General features: G+C 44.0%; 2 protein-coding genes across 2 annotated transcripts in view; one reads left to right on the top strand and one right to left on the bottom strand.

Annotated features, from left to right (window-relative positions):
• Positions 1-6,725, top strand: part of gli3 (GLI family zinc finger 3) — a 93,061-nt gene extending 86,336 nt beyond the window's left edge. The window contains exons 12-15 of the mRNA XM_083936270.1: positions 11-175; positions 280-567; positions 1,690-2,083; positions 2,587-6,725. Coding sequence (XP_083792396.1) covers positions 11-175; positions 280-567; positions 1,690-2,083; positions 2,587-4,955 — 3,216 coding nt within the window. The 3' untranslated portion in view covers positions 4,956-6,725. The remainder of the gene's footprint in view (positions 1-10; positions 176-279; positions 568-1,689; positions 2,084-2,586) is intronic.
• A 1,217-nt stretch (positions 6,726-7,942) lies between these two features.
• prpf4bb (pre-mRNA processing factor 4Bb) lies at positions 7,943-17,170 on the bottom strand. The gene is made up of 16 exons (XM_083935699.1): positions 17,089-17,170; positions 15,629-15,716; positions 14,055-15,193; positions 13,635-13,811; positions 13,288-13,446; positions 12,675-12,756; positions 12,298-12,499; positions 11,126-11,199; positions 10,844-10,934; positions 10,427-10,574; positions 10,128-10,265; positions 9,859-10,012; positions 9,653-9,767; positions 9,422-9,573; positions 9,238-9,324; positions 7,943-9,077 (listed from the first exon to the last, which is right to left on the bottom strand). The coding sequence occupies exons 1-16, from the start codon at positions 17,145-17,147 to the stop codon at positions 8,874-8,876; spliced, it is 3,069 nt and encodes a 1,022-aa protein (XP_083791825.1). The 5' UTR covers positions 17,148-17,170; the 3' UTR covers positions 7,943-8,873.
• Between the last annotated feature and the right edge of the window lie 2,186 nt (positions 17,171-19,356).

Below are 19,356 nucleotides of genomic sequence, written 5' to 3'. Positions count from 1 at the left end.
GTCCCTGCAGTTCGAGGGCTGTGCCAAGGCCTACTCCCGTCTGGAAAACCTTAAAACTCACTTACGCTCACACACCGGAGAGAAACCTTATGTTTGTGAACACGAAGGCTGCAACAAGGCCTTTTCAAACGCCTCAGACAGGGCGAAACATCAGAATCGCACACACTCAAATGAGGTACTGACAAACGTAATTTCATGTTATGCTCCTTTGACTTTGCTGCTTGAGCGTGGTGTTCACAAGCAGATGTTTTTCTCACAGCTCATCTTTTCTCTTTTCAGAAACCATATGTGTGTAAAATCCCAGGCTGCACCAAACGCTACACAGACCCTAGCTCCTTACGCAAACACGTAAAAACAGTGCATGGACCAGAGGCGCACGTCACCAAGAAACAGCGTGGAGATTACCCTCGCCCTCCGCCACAACGGGAGCCTGGGGGCAACAGCCAGGGTCGGTCACCAGGGCAGCTGCCCCTGGGTGGGTACACAGACCAAAGGGAGTACAACCATGCTACCTCAAAACAGGATGAATGTCTGCAGGTCAAGTCCATCAAGACAGAGAAGCCTATGGTGAGACTTTATTCAAGGCAATCACACACCTTTAACAGTATTTTCTTTTCTAATACTTTTACTACTTATTCCTTCACTTTAACATAGTAATTCAAATGCCTAGTATTTAGATTATTGTGTGATTTAGCATTGAATTGGCGGCATGCTCATTTAACATTGAATTCTTCTAATAAGTGAACTTTTTCTTCCTATCCAATGCTTCGGCATTTCTCTCCCTCCCTTTCTAAGGACAGTGGGTAATCAGGTGAGATAGGTATCCCTTCACATTGCATTTGTAAAATATAAGTCTCACGTTTACCGTCTGGCTTGTCTTTTCTCATCCCATCACAACTGCTTGACCTTCACCCAAAACAGCTGATTTGTACTCATTGTAGGTTTCCATCATCCCTCACATTCATAAACATTTAAACACTTTATGGAGTGGACAATGATATTTACCGAACAATGTCTATGCCTTTGGACAGAACTCTGAGGGCGTTGAAAATATGCCTGACACTGCCCAGGGCTCCATTATGCAGCCAAATTCATTCAACAGTAAACAGAGTGAATACCCTCTAAACACTGTTGACGCTTGATGCCAAAAAAAGTAATTCCATTATTCCTCAGTGCAACATATTTCCTAAAATTCAGTAAACAACCTAATTAGGCTCTAGCTGGTCTCAAAAGAGGCCTTTATCCTATTTGCCTGTCCCAACAACCAACCCAAAACATGATTTCTCTTTTTTTTGTGTTTGTCCTGACTGGCTCAGAGGGGGAGGTATTACTCATGCCCCAATAATGTACAAAGCAATGTCTTCCAAACTTCCCTTTTTTTTCTTTTAGTAACAGAATAAATGCAGCATTTGGTTCTGTGGTTTGGACAACCGGGTCAAACTGCAATTGTTATGCAAGACGGTTATATGAGCTTATGAATAGAAGTATCTTTCAAAACATTCTTTCATTTTTTATGATCATTGCCTGATGTTATAGGGAATACATCCTTCAAAAGATTACATTGTATCATTGTTTGTGACATATGACAGTGTATACCATATATTGTGTTTCCTTAAATAAACTTGATGATTATTTCTTTTCTTTCCTCCCTTCTATCAATCTTTTCTCCTTCCCTGATCTGTCCGTCAGACGTCTCAGCCAAGCCCTGGCGGTCAGTCTACATGCAGCAGTGACCAGTCCCCCTTCAGCACCTATCCCAGCAGTGGAGTCCAGCTTGCTGTGAGCGCCGGACGCTCGCCAGGGGAGGGGCTGGAGGAGGATGAGGGGAAAGAGGAAAACGAAGAGGAGGTGGAGGAGGAGTGTGAGGGTGAGCCAGCCCCCATCATGGACTCCACGGTCTCCACGGCAACCGCGGCCATGCTGACCCTGCAGGCGAGGCGATGTGTCGGCCGCCCCCTGCGCTGGATGGAGCACATCAAGATGGAGAGGCTGAAGCAGGTGAATGGAGCGCTGCCCAGGCTGGGGCCCCTGTCCCCTACACCGCCCCCAAAAGGTTCCACACTACCCAACATCCTGGGGAAGGGTAGGTTTAACTTTTTTAAACTTTTATTTTGTTCGAAAATCCTTGAATTTGAGGTCCTTAAAATGCTTTACCACAATCCTCAGCATGTAGTTTGCTTATTTTGACATGTGGTTGAGCTCATGTGGGTTTAAAAGCACCTGTACTCAGAACTTTCACATCACCACAAATGCCTGTTTGATTCAGGCTTTGAGAAATAAATTGTCCTGAATTCTATCTTGCCCATTTTGGCTGAAGCATTCAGGCAAAACAAAAGCTTAAAATTTACTGTTACGCTGTAAATTATATCAGAACCATATCAAGTCTTATATCATATCGGAGAAAATAGCATGTAACACTGTTTCAAGGCCAAATGCTGCCTGCTGTCTATGGTAACATCTGTTTGAGGGATCTCTCCGCATTTGCGCTTAACTTATTTGGCATTTTCTCCTGTAATCTCCTTTTCATAACATAATATCTGTCCAAACTTGCCTCATTCCTTTTTTTCTATGTTTCGTGTTTCCCAGGATCCTGTCTGGGCAGACAGTGGGGGGTATCTGCTCCTCAGCCACCTGCTCATTCTGAGCTGGGCAGCACAGAGCTAACAGTGCTCAATTTGCTCCGAGACCGGCGTGACAGCAGTGGTAGTGCCACCAGTTCAGCCTACCTGAGCAGCAGTCGGCGCTCCTCAGGCATCTCCCCCTGCTTCTCCAGTCGGCGTTCAAGCCAGGCTTCCCAGAGCGAGGGCACGATGGCAGCCACCCACCACCGCCGCCTCCACAACCTTAGCTCTACTGACTCTTATGATCCCATCTCCACTGACGCCTCCCGCAGGTCCAGTGAGGCAAGCCAGTATGGAGGTGGGATGGGAGGAGGGGGTGGAGGGATACTATCAGGTGGGGGCTGTGGAGGTATAGGAGGAGTAGGTATCGGAGGAGGAGGGGGGTCACGGGGGATGCTAACGTTAACCCCAGCACAGCACTACCACCTGAAAGCCAAGTACGCAGCAGCAACTGGCGGCCCACCTCCCACGCCTCTTCCCAACATGGAGCGCATGAGCTTGAAGACTCGCATGGCCATGATGGATGAGGGTGGAAGCAACCACTCTTTGCCGCCTCTTGTCAGGCCACATTGCTGCGGTGATGGCACCAACGGGTACACCAATGGGTACATGGGACATGCAGGTCACAGGAGGAGGGTCCTCTATCCTGGCGAGGGACCGCTAAATGGGAACCGGAGGGCAAGCGACCCAGTGCGGACACAGGCTCGTGACATTTGCAGTCTGCCCCCAGTGCAACGCTTCAATAGCCTTAACAACCTCCACCCACTTCCACCTCTGTCCCATCATTCTACACCTGAAACCCGCAGCTTTAGCCTACAGAACTACACACGCTCAGAGGGAAACCTGCAGAGAGGCCTGCAGCACTCACCTTACACTCCTAGCATCGCAGAACATGCAGCCTTAGAAGCACTGGCCATGGAGGACGATGCGGAGGCTGGCCTGTTGCTTGGGGATGAGGATATGTTACCAGATGACCTGGTGCAGTATCTCCACTCCCAGGTTCAGGTGAATGGTGGTTCCTACATGCACATTGAGGACCAAATAGCTTCTAGCCAAAGGGACACCTCCAATCCATCTTTGGAGGAGATAGAACAGATCCAGACTTCAGGGTTGAACATGGCCTTCCCTGGATCCCACAGTCTCCAGCCGCAGCAGATAGCAGAGCGAACAAGCCCGAGTAAGCTTCCCATCCAGTGGAATGAAGTGAGCTCCGGGAGTGCTGAGAGGTCTCCTCATAGGGAACAAAATCACCAAACACAGTGTGGAAGGTGGTCGGGTACAGAACATGGACCTGTATCTACGCCTTTTGGCCAGTTTGGAAACATGGTGGTTCAGCAGCAAGTGCCCCTTGATTTCCAAAACAGCTGTGCCCAGGCTAATCAGTCTCAAAGTGCTTGCTGCGTCAATCCTGGGGTGAAGCTTGAGACATCGCCGAACTCCTGCATGGAGATGAGAAGTACTGCTCACAATGTTACAAACCCGTTTGGAAGGCCTAACTTCTCGCAGATCATCGAAGGGCATCACCCTCAGGGCTTCAAACAGCAGGCCTCCAACGGACCTCAAAAGCAGAGCTACTTCCAGCAGAACCACAACGGTAGCACCTCTTGCCAGATCGGGAACTACCTAATCCTTAGCAGGGCCTCTATGGACAACCTCCCCGACCTCCCCCAAGGAACTGCTCTCCTTCACAATCGGCAGGTCCATGTCCCTCGCCCACCGAACAGTTACAGAAACTCGGTCAGGTCCCAGCAGTATCTCAGTCCTGATAACTCCGGTGAAATCCAGGCTAGTCTCAACCAGCAACAGCAACTACAGAGAAGCGGGGACCACTGTTCCCTTGCACATCAGGTATCTGGGCTGAAACTGGAGGCCCCAAACCATGGATACTTAGAGCAGGGCTTTGGTGACTGTCTGTCTTACGAACCAGCAGATCTCAAGGCCTCATCGTTCCCTGTCCTGGAGGACCAGTGCTTGCTGGACTCCATGGCTGAGTCTGTGGGCAACGGGAACTCTGTTGCCCTTCTCTCCCCTGGTGCAGACCAGGTGACCAGCACAGTGAATGGGAATGTGCCTGGTATATTAGATGAGGGGGTAACTCTGGACTTTGGTGTTATGCTGGAGGATGGCTATGACCAGGGTAGCCTGGTCTCAGGGGTGTTGAGTCCCTCCATCTTCCAGGGTTTGTCCAGGACCTCATCACGCCTCACCACCCCTCGAGCATCCGCGACCTTCCAGAGTGTTGCCCCCGGCCTGAACAACATGGCGATCGGAGACATGAGCTCTCTCCTCACCACACTGGCTGAGGAGAGCAAGTTCCTGGCTATCATGCAGTAGCTGCTCTCTCTCTCTCTCTCTCTCTCTCTCTCTCTCTCTCTCTCTCTCTCTCTGCTTTCTCCTCCCTTAGGAAACAAGGAAAAAAAGGAAGAGAAAAACTCTGGTGTATGTGAAGATTAAGACCAAAGTGGCAATTATGAGAACTTTATTATGTACTTAAAAGTGTTCTGGAACAGACAGTTGCCAAACCCATTTATTTTGTAAAAATGTCATCCTACACAGAAATGGGATGTGTCAAAATTATGTACAGATAAATAGTTATATTCCTTTTCTGGAATGTAGGCTATTTTTGGAAGCTCTTTCTCTTTGTATTTCTATGTGATGGTGGACAAAAGTTCACTTCTTCAAAACAGTATTCTGTGTATCATCACTGTTTTTGCTGTACACACTGTCAGTAAAAATGCATGTATTCAAGGTTAAACATGAACTCTGTCCATACGAGTACATAGACAAGCCCGTGTGCCAAGTATCTACCGTTCTGCTCCCACAGGTACAAAGACGCTAAAATCCATTCTTGTTACAGCAGGTCAGACATGGGTCATTAATTTAACAGGCCCCTGATGATAACTTTATATATGATAGGTTTTAACAAGTGGCGTATTTACATTTGTTGTCATTTTGTTTGCGTGTTACTTTTGTGAATCTGTAAATGTTTCAGTGCTTCTACTTTGATTTACCAAGTGGTGTTTTTTTGTCAGAGTATCAAACATCCAAGTCTTCAAGGCACCGTAGATAAGTCGTTTCCTTGATACAGTATCTAAATTGTTTGATTTAGTTAGTCTGGTAAGGTACTCACAATGGTGTATATAACAGTGTTTTTATATTCTGTTTGTGATAATGATTATTGACGTCGGATTGCACGGTTGTTCGGAGCTGATATGGAATTGGATATTTTCTCCTTAATGATCAAAAGGTCCCATTTGGTGCTTTATGTATGCTTACATAAATAGATATGAGTACTTCATGTTTTTAATGACCCAACAGTGGTCCTCAGCACATGAATTTCCCTCTCATGATGATAAATGCTGTAAAGTGGTGTGTTTTAGTTTGATAGGAAATCACCTGTATTGTTTTCTCCAAAGCTCTTAAATTCAGAATGTGTACTGCCATCGAGTATTGCAGTGACTTTGTCAACAGTGTTAGTATTGCCTTGCAGTCTGATGTGACTGAACAGACATTTGAGTAGTTTACCTTTTATTCAGCATCAAAGCAATGAGGTACAAATTGTTTTATTGTTCTTTGGTACTTTTGTCATTTTTGTAGCTGTGTATTGATGGTGGGGTTTTTTTTTCTTCAAAGAAGTAGAAATCATTTCCTTTGAAAGAAGGAAATAACATTGAGGTATGTGCCTTATACGTCCTGTCAGTAAAGAGAAAGATCACTGCCAATCTTCCATTGTGAATTATGAAAAAAATGAAAAATAAACATGTAAAGTGAGGAAAAAAGATAAAATGACAGAACATTTATATAAGAAAAGTCTGACTATCAGAAAAGTTAAGATTTGCGAAATGCATTCTACTTTTCTTTGATTTTTTTTTTTTTTAAGTTTTCACATTTATTGTGCTTTTTTTATATATATAATGTGTAAATACAATACTCTTTCTGTAGGTTTAGCAGACGAAATGGGGCGTATCCTGGGGCCAATAAAGAATTGACTTTAAAGCAGGGATTCCCAGGCCCTGGGTAGAGGCCAGACAGATCTGGCTCAGAGCGGAGCTTCAAGTGCCCAGCACTGCCCCTCTGCCGGAAGAGCCACTTTGCTCTTTTATAACTGACTACAAATGTTTGTATGGTTTTAATAAAAATGACAAAAGAAATTAAAAAGAAATTATATTTTAAGTCTCTTTTCTTCTTCGCTTGCTGGATTTGATAATAAACGAAACATAGTGGTTTGAGTTATGGTTTTGTTTCTATAGACAACAATTCAAGATGAAGGATAACCAGTATCACTACTTCTGTAATTGTGCACACACTCCTTATTTTTATATAAATCAAACTGGTTACCTCGTCGAACCACATCCAAAGAAACTATGTTATGCAACTTAACTGTACCAAACAGCTCACACGTTTGTTCGGGAACATACTCCTGTTATTAAAAAAATCAGAGTTTCAAGATCAGTCACTTCATTCATGGAGAATACGTTGTGCTTCTGATGCCCTCTTCTGATCATCTCAAGAAATTACAACTGCATCATATGGTGTGTGAGCTATGCAGTGTTTGAATTCCATCCTCATGACTTTGATAGCAGCTGGGATTGGCTCCAGCCCCCCCGCAACCCCGATAGGGATAAGCGGTTGAAGATGGATGGATGAATTTTGTAGCATGATTACAAATGATCTGTTTGGTTACATATTCACATTAAAAGCCCTCGTCTCTTTAAAGATTAAAGCCAGTATGTATTAGTATCCCTACTCATTCATACTGACATCTTTACCAGTGCTTATTCCACTGTGGTTAGTCATCGTGTATTTCCATGGTGACAGACCATCAGCTCATATCAGAAGTCCTTTTAGTGCTTCTCGTGCAAGCAGAGAGCTCCTGCATCATTTCCTAACTTCCCAGAGAGAAATATGGGGATCCTTTCTAAGCGAGTCTCCCATTACGCTGTATAGCAGCTCAACACAAGCACAATCATGGGACGGAAATGAAGGGAACCGTTAGACTTTCCGCTGCAGAGATGGAGCATGAGAGCCGTAAATTGTACCAAGTGGATACAAGATAGACCGTTCTTACTTTCAATGTTCTGAGGCTGCCGCAATATGCCCTTTCACTCTCGTCATCTTCAGACTACACTTAGTGGAGCACAAGGATCAAGAGAGACCATTTCTTGGACAGCGAGCATCCAGGTGTGAAATCTGTACAGCCAACATTTAAGACTAGGCACAGGACATCGTGTCATTCATCATGCAGAGATGTTGGGGATAAAATGAAGAAAGGGCGTTTGGTATACAATAGGAAACATTTTATTACTAAAAGTTGTCTTATACTGAAGGTGCTCTTTCAGCAGCGTTTCCACAACTATTCTTTATTGAAATCACAAATTGCTGTTTTTACCACTTAATGGAGAAAAAAACAAAACAAATGAATCACACATGAAATGACAGTAACTATGGACTATATACAACAATGGGAGAGGAGGGTCACAGGTGTGACTTCAACAGGCCCGCATTGTTGGGTGTTTTAACAAATCAGGCTCACACAGGAGGCACTTGAATGTGAGAGCCTTAAGAGCCAGGACCTAAGCCAGAGTGCTGGAGGGGGAGGAAGGTAAAAAACATTGAAATGTCCAGCAACAGAAAACAATGACTAACTGCTTAGAAAAAAAAAACTTGTCAATGGAGTACATATTCCTTCAGCTCAGACCTCGAGGCCTGAAGACGTGGGTGGGGGTGGGTTGCTGTCGCATGTGGACACTGATGTACATACAGAGCATTTACACAGGCCTGCACCACAGAAATCTAGAGCACAAAGGGTGCACATTCAGAAGCATGCATCGCCCCACAATGACAATTGTGGTTAAAAAAGTACTGATGTATTTAGTAATCTGCAACTACGGCACAACTCAACTGTCTGCTGCTCGAGATTGTTAATGCAATAGACATACAGTATTTACAGGAATTATATTTTTTCTTTTAAACATCTGTCACTCCAATGCCAGTTAAATAAAAAAAAAAGTTCATAACTGCATTGCCGGGTATGAGTTTACAGTGATAAATCACAAAATCAATGTCTTCAAGAATGGCTACCATTTCAATGATCTATTTACAATAAAACACAAGTATGTATCCATAAAGAAAATAATGTTGAGGAAGAACAAAAGTCCTGTGTGTGGGCTGGCTGCTTCACCGCAGAGTTCCTGTCAGAGCTGGTTTAGTGGTTGGTTCTGTCTGCTCTGGGAGTGCCTGGCGTTCAGGGTGTCAGATCTTCTCCTGGATAAAGGGGTGCTGCAGGGCCTGGTTGATGCTGATGCGTTTGGCTGGGTCCAGCATCAGGGTGCCATCCAGCAGGTCCTTCTGCTGCATCACTTTCTTCCTCTGGTCCTCAGGTAGTCGCTGGCCTCCAATCATGTCTACCAGCAGGTCTTTGGTGGGGTTGATGGTGCTCATCACCGTCACCTTCTCCTGATGGTGCAGAGAAAGGGAGAAGTGACAGGAGATTAATTCAACTACTGGACATTTTTTTGATTAAATACTATTATTGTAAGATCTGAACAGCCAATAAAATCACATTTCATACTTGTTATTAAAAAAATAATGTTCATCAGGTGAAAATGCTCTTTACCCTTTCTGTCACTTTGTCTACTTCAATGTACAAGAAGTTCAAATTCTGATCAAAGTGCTGGTCTTTGAACAAGCCTTTGCGGATCATCTGAGGAAAGAAAGCCACAATGTTGCATCAGCCATAACTTCTTAAACACTGCGAGGAGCAGCAACACGACAGCAACATTAATATGATGCAATTTTACCTTGTTGGGCATCTTGCCCTTGAGGTCCATGGCTAGTTTGATCATGTGATTGTTGGAAGATCCAGGAAACAGGATTTTGCCAGTGTAAAGCTCATATAAAGTGCAGCCAACAGACCACATGTCAATCCCATAGTCATATGGCTTTCCTATGACTGAGACAGAAAGAAATTGTCAGCAAGGTCCAGTTTGAAACAGGTGAGATTAGTGATTAATACGATCAATGCAACTCACTGATTTCAGGAGCTCTGTAGAATCTGCTGACCAGGTAAGGGGTGATATCATTGTCAGCAACATGAGATGCAGAACCGAAGTCACACAACTTCAAAATAGTCTTTGACTCATTCACCTTTTAAGGACAAAAATATAGAACACATAAGATCATGCCATTTTGATCATTTTATGACCTGAATGAACTTGATTCTAAGATCGGTGCATACCAGGATATTGTCTGGCTTGATGTCAGCGTGGAGTATGTTACAGCGTTTGAGCAGCTTGAGGGCCAAGAAAAGCTGCTGACTGTAGGAGCGCACAGCCTTGATGTGGAGCCCGACGTCTTTACCGTATTTCTTCAGCACCTCTCGTAAATTCATACTATGGATGAGAACAGAACAGGTGATCAGGAAGCGAAGGCCATTACATGAATGCTACAAACCGCAGTGGATGTCAAACCATGAAAAGTAAGAAGTGGTGTTTCCTTTTTCAGTACCTGAGCGGCTCAAACACCAGACAAAGATGCTGCTTGTGGTAGAAGTGCCTGAAGAGGCGAAGGCAGTGAAACTTGTCATCAGGATCAGCATCATTCAGCTTCTTGAGGAATTCTAACTCTTTCAACCCGGTCTTCTGCCTGTTAACCAAAAATCATATGTACTGTTCATCAACACAAAATCAGTGAAACATCCATTGGATTGTTGTTGAGTGTTGTTCGGACTATACTTATCTGGATATACATGGAATGGAAAAATGTATGAAAAAGTCAAAAAAAAAAGTAAAGAAGGTATGACTCACATGAGCTCATTGTTTCGAATGATCTTGACTGCCACCTCCTGGCCGGCCCTGGCAGTGTCCCTGGCTCTGATCACGTTGCTGAATACACCCTGGCCAGTGTAGCCATAAACATCATAGCGCTTGTCCAGTGTCTCCCCAATGTTCACCCCTAAATAACACAATCCAATCCACACAATTGTTAGAAGAAGAAAGGCTGTAACAAATGTACAAGTAGATGTGTGCGATTAAGGCACTGCAACCACTATAAGGACAGGCCTTGACAAGAGACACCGCCTGTACTTAGTTGTAAAGGAACACTGCCATGACCTAGAGCAATCACTGATGAGTGTTTACACTGATAGGGCACAGTCCATCAGAGTATTGCCTCCAGACAACACCTGTCTGAGAAAATAAAAGGATTAGAGAGGCAGCACTTACGGTAGTAACCCTCGGCATCAGTCCAGTTATCCCTGAGGTTGGGGTTCTCCTTGAAGTCTTTCCCTACACCTGCTGCTCTCATCCTGGCACTCTGCAGAAATGGCACAAAAATGAGGTCAGATTCTTGAAGTGTTTTCTATTACAATCTTACTGGCTCCTGAAACTGCAGCCAAAGCTAGGGAAAATTATGTACACACTAAAACGCAGAGGAGAAGAGTAACGCTCAAACGCACTGCCAAATTTGACGTTTAATTTTCCTAGTTCCCAACAGAAAGTACTCACATCAAAGTCAGCGGCAAACATATCGTCTGACTCTGTAAACATGTCAGGGGCTGAAGGCTTCTTTGGGTTGGCTCCTGAAACAAACAAAAACAATAAACCAACACAGCATGAGTTTCTAGTCATACACCAAGTTGTAAAACAGAATATGTGGAACATGTGTCTGATTCACATACTCTGCAGAGATCAAAACATGCTGCAGGTGGCAGAGACACCCACGCTTTGGATTACAAGCCAGCAACTGAATGAACACATGACAGAAAGACACAAAATTACAATCCCTGCATTTCACAACTCTGCATTTCTCACACAAATCAAGCCACCAAATGTTCGATTTGTATAGGCCGACCATCTTTGGCCTGTCTACGGGCCTGTCCACAGTGGGAAATAGGCCAAAGTCAAGCAAAATGCAAATAATAATGCACTTATATAGTTCAATGAATTTAAAGTTGTGCAAAATGCTACCAATCAGATTTCACTTCTGTTATTTGGACTTTGAGCACAAAAAAACTGCCATTTGGCTTCCTACAAAAATCAAAGACAGAAAATTGAGAAGAGACTATTCAAAGTGATTGCTATCCTTGATTGTGCTTTTCGCTGCATACGTTCTGATCTCATGTTCAGAGAAGACAGAGCTCTTCAGTGATGAAGGTGACCCATGTCTCTTTTCTTCAGCTAGATTTCAAAGGTTTAAGTGGTTGGCTGGTGAAGCTGGAGCAGGAGGATAGAATGCAATATTCTATAGTTACCTGGGTTGAGCTAACCCCATTCTGTCACAGAGAGCATACTTGGAGCTGCTTTTGTGCTCGGTCTATTCCTTTTCTCATTTTATCTGAGATTTCAAGCATGAATGAAACTAATGTGATCATACTTCTGGCCAGCAGATGGAGGAACAGGCACTGATTGGTGACGGTGAGAGAAACAGTGTCCACCACATGAGGAAGCATCCCTTCTAAAAGTGTTAATGAATGATGTGGGTGCCAACTTACATATAAATCTGTTCCTGTGCATTTATCAAAGAGATATTTTTGTCGCAATATTCCACAAATATGTTTAGAAAAATTAATTGCATGTTGACACTCGTAGTTAACTACAGAGTGCACACGCCTGACCGTGTTGTTCATTCAGTTGGCCTTGTATACCAACAGATGTGATCATTTTGACCAAGACATTACCGTCTTTCTCCTGGGCGATGAGGTTGTGCTTGGCTTTGATGCTGGCCTCAAAGGTGTTGAGGTTCTCGCGTTCATACTCCTTCACGTCTGCGGCTACTCGCTCCAAGATGTCGTCAGGGGAGGGTGAGCGGCTGCGTGTGCTGCTCTGAGGGCTGCTGGGCTCTGACACCATGTTGGTGTCTTCATTCCCAACCTTGTATTTCTGTACAATGACAATAATTGAGTGTCCATAAGAATACGTTTCAAACATAGAAAGTAATTGACAGATAGACAGACAACTATATCATGTGCATAATTTATAGCTTCTTCACTAATATTAAACCAATATGGTAACTAAAAAAAACAGCAGATTTGGTTCAGTAAAGATCTAAACAGACCTGGACAATGGCCAAGCGCTGCTGGCGGCGCTGTTCGATGAGAGCTTCTTCATCTACCTCCTCTCCATCAAAGTCTTCTAACCTGCAAACACAAACAAGGTTTTCAGAGTCTTTTCCTGGCTATTAATTAAGAGTGTGACGAGACCATACACAATATTGAGTTCATGAGAACGAGATGAAATTTTAACACAAATTATTAACTTTCAATAGAAGCTGTGGGGGTCCATTGCTGTTTCCATATTTATATCTTTAACTTTTCAACTCGATGAGAAATATCGTCACATTTTAACATCGCAAGATCTCGTGGGACGATGTCTCGTCACAGCCCTACTAGTAATACAATATAAAATCAAAAGCACTTGCTATGAACAAGCTTTATCCAACGTTAGACAGCTTGCTAGCATTCATGGTACGCTGTTAATTGTAAATGATCAGATCAGCACCCTACATGACATACTGTGACTTTAATGATAATGACCTCTTTCCTCATTTGTAATTTCTTTAAAGCAATATTAAAATAACAGCCTCCATATGTATAGTAGATGCCTGTGGTTTGCCTCTTATGTTTGACCTTCAGGGAAACAAAAAAAAGCCAATGTCTTCTGTTACTCACACTTCTTCCTCTGAGGATTCCTGGTCAACTTTCATGCCCTCTGAAAGGCTGCCCTTGAACTTGTCCTCGTCTCTGCTGCGACGTCTTCTCCTCCCCCGATCGCGGGACATTGAGCGTCGGTACTGTCTGAGCCTACCATACCTGTCTCTCTCCCCAGACCTGCAAGGCCAAGATGTCAAGGAGGGATGGTTTATTTCCTCGTAAATTATTCAACCTGAAAAAGGTCTTACCACAACACAGCAAGACACTCAGTTCCAGATTCCAGTTGCAGAGAGAAACACTAACATAGGATTTAAGACGAGACAAAATGTAAATAAAAGTGGAGAAAGTGGAAAAAGTGCCATCACCTGTGTCCCAGAGGAGACCTGCTCCGTCTGCGGGGGGAAGAGCGGGAGCGTCGTGGTAGTGATGGGGACCTCCGTCTCAGAGGGGAGCGACTCATCCTGCGGCGAGCGGCTGATCTGGGACTGGTTTCTCGTGACCTCTCTCCTCTGCCTGACCCTAAATCTGGCCGGGGGCGCTTCCTGTAGAACAGAAAAACTGAACATGACGTTCTACATTCTAGTAATTTGAACAAAAGTGCTACGGTGCATTATCTATGAAGACTTTTGATGTTTCACAAAGCCACTCCAAGTCCTAAATTTCATAAATGAACCGTCAAATATTTGATCCCTGCACATCTTTTGGAATCTGACTGACTCATCTGTCTGAGTCAAGCCATATTTGTAAGAAAAGTTAGAAAAGTCAAAACAGCTCTGTTGACCAACCTCATCGGTGAGTCCTGCCTGTCAACATCCCTCCTCCTGACGTCCGGCGAGCGGCTGCGGGCTCTCCTGGGTGGGGACCTTGTTCTGGATGGAGAGTGGCTCGGTTTCGATGTCCTGTCTGAGGCACCTGCCGGGGGGTGGTGGGGATCTCTGTGGCGAGGGGAAGCACTGCGTTTCCTCATGGGGCTGTGAAGTCCACGTCTATGAGGAGAGCGGTTCTCTTTTCCCGAAGAAGCGTCCTTGGATGGGGACTTGGCTGGCCGTTTGTCCCTGTCAGCATCCGAGCGACTTGGTCGTTCTCGTCCAGGTGATCTCGACCGTCGGCCCGTTCTCTCCTGGTTTGGTCTGTAATCCCGCTGTGGAGAGGGACGTTTATCAGTGCGGCTGCTTTTCTGCTCTCCTCTCCAGCTGGTGGGGGAGCTGGACTTCCTGGTTCTCTCCTTGGACCTATCAGTGCTGTCGGAATTCTTTCTGTCTTTTGACCTGCTTCTGCCGTGGCCTCTGTCTTTAACAGCTGTGTCCTTAGTGGTTTTGGTCACCTTTTCCTGCTTAGACTCCTTGGCCTGTCCTAGCCTGTCCGCAGACTTACTCCGACGCTTGGTGCTGGACTTACTGCCTTCTGTTGAGTCCCGTCTAGATTTCCCACCTTTTCCCCCTCTGGGAGATATGGGTTTACCTGAGCTTCCCCTTTGACGCTGTTCTCCATTTCTGATCCTAGCCTCTCCATCTTCTTCAGACCCAGAGTTATAACCCTGAAGGATCAGGCCCATGCCTGACTGGACCTTTCCCTCCATCAACTGGCTGTCCAGCTCAGCTTTGATCATGGCCCTCTGTTTCTCCAAATCTTCCAGCAAGGCCCTGTCATCCAGACTTGGATTTCCAGAGGAGGGAGATGACTCAACTTTTCTGTGGCCGGAGGGGGGAAAGAGAGCAGCACCAGAGGGAGAGGAGCCCTCTTTGCGTTTGTGTTTCCTGTGTTTGTGACGATGCTTTCGTTTGCGGTCCTTGTCCTCATCAGAGGCATGCTTGTGTTTTTTGTGCTTACTACGATGCTTATGCTTTTTCCTCTTGTGTTTACCGCTGCTGCTGTGATGTTTGGGCCCCACTTCCGTCTTCTCACCATTAGTCTCTGCCTCCTCCTAGGTCAAGACAAAATATCAGTTTGACAACTCATTCAGATGTCGTCCATCTCATTATTATTTAAATGTATAGATATGTTGTGAACATAGCTTTAATATTTGATCTATTTGATATGGTATAAAATATGACAAGACGAAACGTGATCATAACAGCATGAAAATGGGTATAATTTAAATTAGGATTTTTTTTCTCTGTGTATATGCTAGTTTTTTTATGCATATTCGTCCCTGTGCGTTTGTGATGTTGTAGTCATTTATTAAAAAAATGTTAGAATATTATGAGATGAGTCACCATTCCCTTTAAAGTTTGAGCCAAACAAGATTTAGACTGCTTATGTTAGTTATTTAAAAAAAAGGTTAAGGTAGAAAGTTTATATCATAATCATGGCAGCATACCACTGAAGATATTTAGGTCTTGCTGTTGTCCACCCCTACCTCTTCCTCCTCTTCTTCCTCCTCCTCCTCAGACATGTCTCCGCTGTCCTCATTTGCACTTTTTTCATGGCTCTCCAGATCTTGCTTCCTGTTTAAAAAGAGAATAATATTAAATACTATAAGTCTACAATGCGCAGTGGTACTAAAATGACCAGTCAGTTAATCAGAATATAGTGATTGACAGGATTCATTGTCAAAAATTTGGAAGAAATTCAGGGCTGATGCAAACCTAGGTCTTATTAAGCAGATCAGGTACCTGCCACAACATACACTGTAAATAATAAATATGGTTTCTATAATACCATATAAACAATGACTGTGTGTGTGGGGGGGTCTTATGTATTAACTGATATGACAATAATCCCCTGATGTAGCCTTAATAAACACTGAGGGCATCGAGCTGGCCCCAAAGCTGTTGTTGCCCCAACACTAGTAACCATTGGCAACCTGGACACAAGGGAGAGCCATCATTTTATATCATGGAAATCCCAACTTATTGTGCCGGGGTGAAAGCGACTTTTTTCATTAAAATAAGTATGTTGTGATATAAATCTATTGTCTTAGTCATTTTAACAAGTTTGAAATAAAGTTAAAGCAATCAGCCTTAACATCACTGCAAGCACACGTTGGCTAAGCAGTTAACGTTAGATAAACCGTGGTTACGTAACGTGCTGAATTTAGCGATAATACTGCAGAAACACCGAGCAGTTACGCTAAGAATAATGGCCGCAACTTTTAGTGACATAATACGGTTTATTACTTCATCAACTTCACTCGTTTGTCACCGTGTACACTTGAACTGTCCGATAATCACTGTGAGCACGACCGCCAAGACATTTTTCTCTCGTTAGCTCGGATAGCTAACCCGTTCTTTGGGCTAACTAGCGAGCTTTATCTTCTGGTAGCTTCTGGCTACGCTAACTGTAACATTAGATGATCGACGCCCGTGAGCAAATGCCAGTGTTTGACTGCATATGGTGTGGTATGTTCATATTATGAAAGTGAATACACAATCGTGCTGTAGAAGTGCACTTCTTATATGCTATATGTTTAGCGAAACTTAATGCTAAGTGTGCTAAAGAACGTTAGCTAGTTGGCTAAGAACGTTAGCTAGCTGTTGGTAATAACGTTAGCCAGTCGTTTGTAAGACGTTAGCTAGCCGATGGTAGCAACGTTAGAAAGCCGTTGGTAGGAACGTTAGTCAGCCGTTGGTAAGGACGTCCGTTGGGAAGAACGTTCGTTGGTAAGGACGTCCGTTGGGAAGAACGTTAGCCAGCCGTTGGTAAGAACGTTTGCTAGCCGTTGGTAAGTAATTTAGGTAGCCCCGGCAACAACGTAAAGCCGCTATTCTGTTCATCCCCGCAGCCATAACTTACAGAACACAACCCTTTTGATATCCGACGGAAAGTGCACTTACACATTATTGCTATGAGCGTCTTATATTCAATTTAATGACTTACACGTGTTCGTTGCCATTATTCATTCTACTGGACGAGATGTCCATCTCAACGTCGGCCATTTTGCTCAGCCGAGGGGGCCTTGTCTTCCTCGATTATTTTGACTACGAAAGTAACACGATATCAAAATAGTGTAGTGCCCTCTGTTGCGCTGGCGCCCTCACTGCAATCCGGATTCGTGCGTGTTTGTCTTTTTGTCCACCAGGGGGTGTGCTTGTGTAACCTCAAGTTTTCAGGCCAGCATACATAAAACAACAACAACAACAACAACATAATTGGCGTCAATACTTTAACACAACAAGACAGAAACAACCTATTTTGTTATTTCCTGTTAATTATTAACACAGAAACATGGTTCTACTGATTCCAATATCTTGTCTTTAGTAGGTTTTGGTTATGGTGGGTTTCTAAACCTTCCACGGTGATCCATGTTATTGGACTGGGGCAGGGGTCTGCAACCTTTACTGTCAAAAGAGCCGTTTTGCCCCCTCTTCACCAAGTTAAATGTCTTTGGAGCCGCAAAACATATTTGATCTCACAGCTTATAAAGTTGTATATATAGTTATATGATATATGCGAAAATTGCATTTATGAAATTATTGAACAAAAATAAAGAATGTATCCCTGTTTAGTATACTGACAGTGTAGGTCAGAAACTCAAGATTAGCATAACAACATAATATTTTTTTTTAAATCCCCTTGAACTCCAAGATAACAGGTGCTCCCTTTGAAAGATTGTCCACTCTGCAAAACACACATCATTTGTTTCCATGTTATTTTTTGGCAAAGTTACAGGGAGCCACTGAAAAGGGACTGAAGAGCCGCATGAGGCCCGAGAGGCGCGGGTTGCAGACCCCTGGACTGGGGGAAAGAGATGTTTTAGCATCACAATTAATCCTAGTATTTCTATGGAAAGTAACACATAACCGATAGATTGTTCAGATCTCACTTGAGTTTTTAGAGTTTATCTTTAAGCATGCAGTGCTGTATAGTGTTAAACACGTAACTATCACACCATCCGGAGCCTTGGTGCAGCCTTTGAGAGTCAGCCAAAAATGTTACAAAAAAAGAGAGAGACACTGGGGGTTGCATAGGTTGCTTGTACCACAGGATGGCCCTGGAAGTCAATTAGTGGATCATGTGGTTTTGAGAGCCCCAGGGGGGTTGTGCTCCTCACTGTCCCGTTGGTATGCTCAACAAAAATGCAACATGAGTGCTTGATTTTAATTTCTTCCCTCAGTATTGTAACAGCAGCACATTTGACAAAGTATCTCCTCCAGAAGAATATATTTCAAGGTGATTTGAAATATTATAATCCGAAAAGATCATTTCTTTTTTGCACTTTACAGTAGTTTGCACTGTTATGATGGCACAGTAAAAATGTAAAATGTTCTAATTCTGTTCTGTGGAATTTATCTTGCAGCATGTATATTTTTTACCCATACTATCTGTATTTCTTTAGCCCATTTCTTGTGTAAAACATTAAACTTTCCTGTTGCCTTAATTGTAGGGCACTTAACTATGACTTAAAAGAAGTCAGTACAGGACCTTAAGTGAATACAGGACTGTTGTGGGCAACTGTGTCACTTGGAGTGAGCTTAATCATTGACAGCTCAACATGACTAAAACAAAGGAGCTCGTAGTGGATCTGAGGAGGGTGAAAACACTTGTGACCCCTGTCTCCATCCAGGGGGTCCCTGTGGACACGGTAGAGGAGTAGAAGTACCTGGGGGTGTACTTCAATAATAAGTTGAACTGGACTAGAAACGCCTAGGCTGTCTACGAAAACGGCCAAAGTCTGTTGTGACCAGTGCGATCTTCTTCTCTGTCACATGCTGGGGCAGTGGACTAAAGGTCGCAGACACCAACAGACTGAACAAACTAATCAGGAGGGCCGGTGATGTTGTGGGGGAGGAGCTGGACACCCTGACGACCGTGGCAGAGAGGAGGATGCTGTCCAGGCTCTGGTCTATCCTGGACAATGTCTCCCACCCTCGCTACGACACACTGGCCCAGCAGAGGAGCACCTTCAGCAGAAGACTCCTTGCACCCAGATGCACCACAGAGCGCCACAGGAAATCTTTCCTGCCTGTGGTCATTAAACTATACAACGCATCCCTAGGAGAGTCTGTCACCCCCTCTCTTTAATACGGACTCAATCATAAACAATCTGTTCTTTGCACATTTTTACTGTACTTTGTATGATATTACAGTACTTTTGATCTGTAAACAGTACCATTGCCATTTTGATATTTTATATATATATATAGT

Source organism: Echiichthys vipera (assembly GCF_963691815.1).
Source record: "Echiichthys vipera genome assembly, chromosome: 21".
Taxonomy (NCBI): domain Eukaryota; kingdom Metazoa; phylum Chordata; class Actinopteri; order Perciformes; family Trachinidae; genus Echiichthys; species Echiichthys vipera.
The sequence above is the reverse complement of the archived record's forward strand: the minus strand, read 5'-3'. Positions and strand labels throughout refer to the sequence as shown.